Raw genomic sequence first — 4,444 nt, forward strand, 5'->3', positions numbered from 1 at the left:
ATCAGATTGTGGTTTGTAATTTGGGGCTGTCAAAAAAGAAATTTTAACTTTTGTGTTTGTGTGTGTGTTTTGTAATCACAAAGCTCCACAAAAAAAGGACATTAAAGTAAAAATGGACATGATTAAGCACAAAATGGGGTTAATGGAAAAGGAGGAACTAGCTCAAAAAATTAGGGGAACTAAACAGAACTATTTTGAAAATGCAAACAAACTAGGTAGGTGGTTGGTGTATAAATTGAGAAAAGAGAGAGAATCAAAGAAAATACTGCAATTAATAGATGATCAAGGGCAAATTCGTTACGGAAATGAAGAGCAGAAGAAAATTATACAAGAGTACTATGGCAAATTATATGAGCAAGAGAATATAGAAGAGGTAGGAGTGAAATAATATCTACAGGAAGCCAATTTACCCCAGATACCTAAAGAAACTGTAACAATGCTAGAAGGCAGAATAACTATGATGGAGCTAACCAAAGCACTTAAAAAAAAGAATGGTAAGGCCCCAGGACCAGATGGGCTGCCAGTCGAATTTTATAAGACTCTGCAGGAATCGTTGTCTCTGCCATTACTAGAAGTGATGAATGAAGTAATGTCAGAGAGGAGGATACCTAAATCATGGTCAGAAGCATATATTACACTCTTATCAAAAGAGGAGGCTGATTTACTACAAATCAAGAACTATAGACCTATTTCCCTGTTAAACTCAGATTACAAATTGTTTGCTTCAATACTGGCAGAACGACGCAAAAAATACTTTAAAAAAAGAAATTTTAACTTTAAAAGTAGCCATTACCATTCTTCCCTCTCCAGCACAAACATCCCTAATTTGCAATTCAAAAAGTAATTCAAAATCATCTGACAGACAGATACTTCTTATACTATATTTATTTCAACTGGGATTAATTTAAGTCTTTGGCCAGGGATTGCCCTGAAGGAGTTACATATTTTACCAAAGGGTTAGAAGGAGCAGCCAGTTGCACCTGCATATGGATATTTCATATATTAGAGGACTCATTGGTGAAACTGATGTCATCCTGCCATGACATTCAAGTGGCATCAGAGTGGAAAGAATTGCAAAATCATTACAGATTTTTGAAATTACTCAGAGCATTTTTACATTGATAAGTTTATATGCTTATATGGTATAAAATAATAAGCATTTTACCTTGGTAGTTTTTTATACAGGAACCTTTTCAAATCCTAGAGTGAAACAAAGCAAGCAGTATTGTTAGCCACATATTACTTATAAGAGATCATACTCCTTAAAGTTTGAATTAAACTAGATTTTGGAGAAACAATGCTTTGTTGTCACTAGAAAGGATGATATTTGTTTAGGAATTGGCAGTAATTCTTAAATACTGCCAGGATCATAAGTTTAATCATTATAGGCAAACAAGTAAACAGTACACAACCTTCTTATCCTGAGCTTCTTGCCACATTGGCCAAGGTACTATTGAGCTGCCATATGGGCAGATTGTTCCTCATATCTGAACCAATTACTCATGAATTACTAATTCAATATGGGTTATAGACTAGAATAAGCGAAATAAATATTCCATAAACATCAGTAGAAATTGTTCAGTATGTAACTTGTTACAAAACAGTTTCCAATCATTGTAAGGATGTTCGTACTTACATCTGCCATGATACTCAAAAAAGTATGACTTGCCAGCCCACTGAAAAGCCAAAATGATATATGTTTAGAAAAGATAATCTGTTCATCTTTAAAGTGATATCAGACTCTTTGCGGTATCTATTGCAAGCAAAACATAGCTACTGGGGCTGCACAATGATCTGGATTCAAAGGTAAAAAATGGCCCATTGAGATTCTTTTTAAAAATTGTTTTGCCTAAGTTTATCTTAGTCAGGCTTGTAAACAATTACCTTTTGTTCACTTTTTTCAATTTTTAAATATGCTGTTAGTCATGTTAATTTATAAAAATGTGTGGGCATGCATGTTTTAATTATTAATACTACCTTAATTCAAACACACCTTTTTCTGGGATCCACTGTACAAGTTCATGTAGAGGTATAATAAAATTAAATACACATACCAATATATTTAAGTATGATTCTTTATGAAGCTAATAGACAGGATTATATTTGTATACTTGGTGCCTATATTTCATTCCAGGCTGGAGACAGCTAAAACAAACCAAACTATTTTCTTTCTAGGCAGGAGAAACTGAATGATGTAAAAGGAGACTACAAAATAAATATTGTTTATTATACATGTAAATATCCAGAAGGCTACTTACAAGTGTGCAATTTAACAGGGGAGCAATTTAATGCTTTATCAATCTATTCCAGAAGAAGGGTTGCAGTGTAATTGTATTTGTTCTTTTATCTTTCTGTGTCAAATGTATTTGACCAAATATATATAATCTATAAATGTAAAAGTCTTGCACTTGGGACCTTCTCTCCCTCTGTCTGCACAATCTTTTTTCAAATTCCATTTCCACCCTATCTCCCTGATAGCACATTGTATCTTCAAATACTTTGGTTTCTAATTTGAGTGGGTGGTTTTTCCACAACATTCAGGAAAATATGAATTGTCAACAGATGCAAAGTACATGCCCTCACACAGTCTAACTTATTTTTTTCCTTTTGAATTTGGAGTTCTATACAGCCCTGACATCTATCCCTCTAGAAAATGCTGGGGAAGGCTGCACTGAGTCAATCTGTGCTTCTCAAATTTGGTATCAATTACCTTAACCAGGCCATTGGTACCTTTTACCTCTTAGGTGGAAAGTTTTGCTTTCTTAGGCTTCCAAATAGATAAATGACCTGAACGCTAGAAAAGAAAAGATCATCCCTAACAGCAAATATAGATAACGGCAAATATCAACCCAATTACAAAGCACAGATAAACTTCAATGACCGTGTCCACAGTGATCATGATAAAATAATAACTTTTCCAGTGGTGATGCACAGCTGTGAAAAAATATTTTTGAATTCTGGATTTGGAAAAGTCAAACCTACCGTGAATCCAAAGACCAGCTAATTTTGAAATAAATAAAAGAGTGACTGCATGGGTGGTTATCACTTGGCCAATTTTCTTTAGGCTCTACATTGGATCTTTGTCAAAAGATCTATGAGTGATACCTGAACTCAGAAAAAGATCAGTGTTAGGCCTGATTAGTATTTGGATGAGACCAATCAAACTTGATTGTAGAAAATACGACTTGTTGAGAGTTGTCAATGCCTGGAATGCACTATCTGACTCTGTGGTTTCTTCCCCAACCCCCCAAAACTTTGACCTTAGACTGTCTACTATTGACCTCACCCCATTCCTAAGAGGTCTTTAAGGGGCGTGCATAAGCGCACCAGTGTGCCTACCGCCCCTGTCCTAATATTCCCTTGCATTCGTATTCATTCCATGTATTCATAATCATATTTATACTTTTATCTGTTATCTAATACATGCTTGACGAAATAAATAAAATAAAACAAATAATTCCAGGTTTGCCCATTGCCTGGTAAGTAGGGAAAAAAAATCCCAAACCAATCCCAATCAGTTCCGTATCATTGCAAAAGTAAACTGCATGGATGCAGGGAGGGCGAAGAAAAGGGTAGTAAAAAAGCAACCACAAATAAGGCACAGAATGAAAAAGACCATCGGAATATCTTGGGGAGGAGCAACGAGGTTTTCGAGGCGATGAAGAGGCCGGGCATTTTACCGGCTCCGATCCCGAAGCTTCTTAACTACCCCTGTCCTCCCGGGAAATACGGAAAAGGGGGCAGAAGGAGGTTCTCATCCCCCTAAATATGGAGAAGATCAGGAGTCCTAATAACGAAGTTAAGCATGTGAGAAGGACGACACGCCCCGCCGCCTTCAGAATAACGGCAACCGCTTCCCCCCCATACGAACCTCCACTCTCTTCCGGCATTTAACGCTTTCACCCACCGACCTTACGCTGCGCCCGAGTCGTTTTCCGGGGTCCCCGTCGTCACGTGATTCTCGGCTACGCACGTCTCTCTCACGTGACTCGCCACATCCGGCCACGCCCCCCGAGGGTGCTAGATATACTAAAAGGGGGCGGGGTCTTGAGACAGCGCGAGGAGACGCGTTCCGCCTCCCACGTGATTCCTTGTCAGCGGCATTCTCGGACGTTGCCGGAGTCGGCGTAGGCGACGTTGCTTAGAGATACAAAAAAAAAAAAAAAAAGAGCGGGAAGGTAAGAGGATTCGAGGGACGATTTGCCACAGGCTCAGCCACGGGCAACTCGCCGCGACTAACTCACCGCGCGACAACAACGTTGTGGGACAATTTAACGATTCTATTTAATTATTTAAAATAAATAAAAGAAATATTTTATTTTTTTTGCCATTCACATTTCATTCTGTCCCTCCTTTTGCATCCTTTCTTGAATTGAACTGAATTCTTTATTGGCCAAGTGTGATTGGACACACAAGGAATTTGACCCTTTTGTGCCCTTCTGAC

The 4,444-nt window shown here is 37.9% G+C and overlaps 1 protein-coding gene across 2 annotated transcripts in view; it reads right to left on the minus strand.

Annotated features, from left to right (window-relative positions):
• Positions 1-4,004, minus strand: part of LAMTOR3 (late endosomal/lysosomal adaptor, MAPK and MTOR activator 3) — a 9,417-nt gene extending 5,413 nt beyond the window's left edge. Inside the window, exons 1-3 of one of the 2 annotated variants that reach the window (XM_081959927.1) lie at positions 3,872-4,004; positions 1,637-1,676; positions 1,166-1,200 (exon numbers count right to left, since the gene is read on the minus strand). In XM_081959927.1, coding sequence (XP_081816053.1) covers positions 1,166-1,200; positions 1,637-1,645 — 44 coding nt within the window. In that variant the 5' untranslated portion in view covers positions 1,646-1,676; positions 3,872-4,004. The remainder of the gene's footprint in view (positions 1-1,165; positions 1,201-1,636; positions 1,677-3,871) is intronic. The other variant, XM_081959928.1, reaches the window with a different exon arrangement.
• Positions 4,005-4,444: the final 440 nt, after the last annotated feature.

This window comes from Natrix helvetica, assembly GCF_964273705.1.
Source record: "Natrix helvetica genome assembly, chromosome: 7".
NCBI lineage: Eukaryota > Metazoa > Chordata > Lepidosauria > Squamata > Natricidae > Natrix > Natrix helvetica.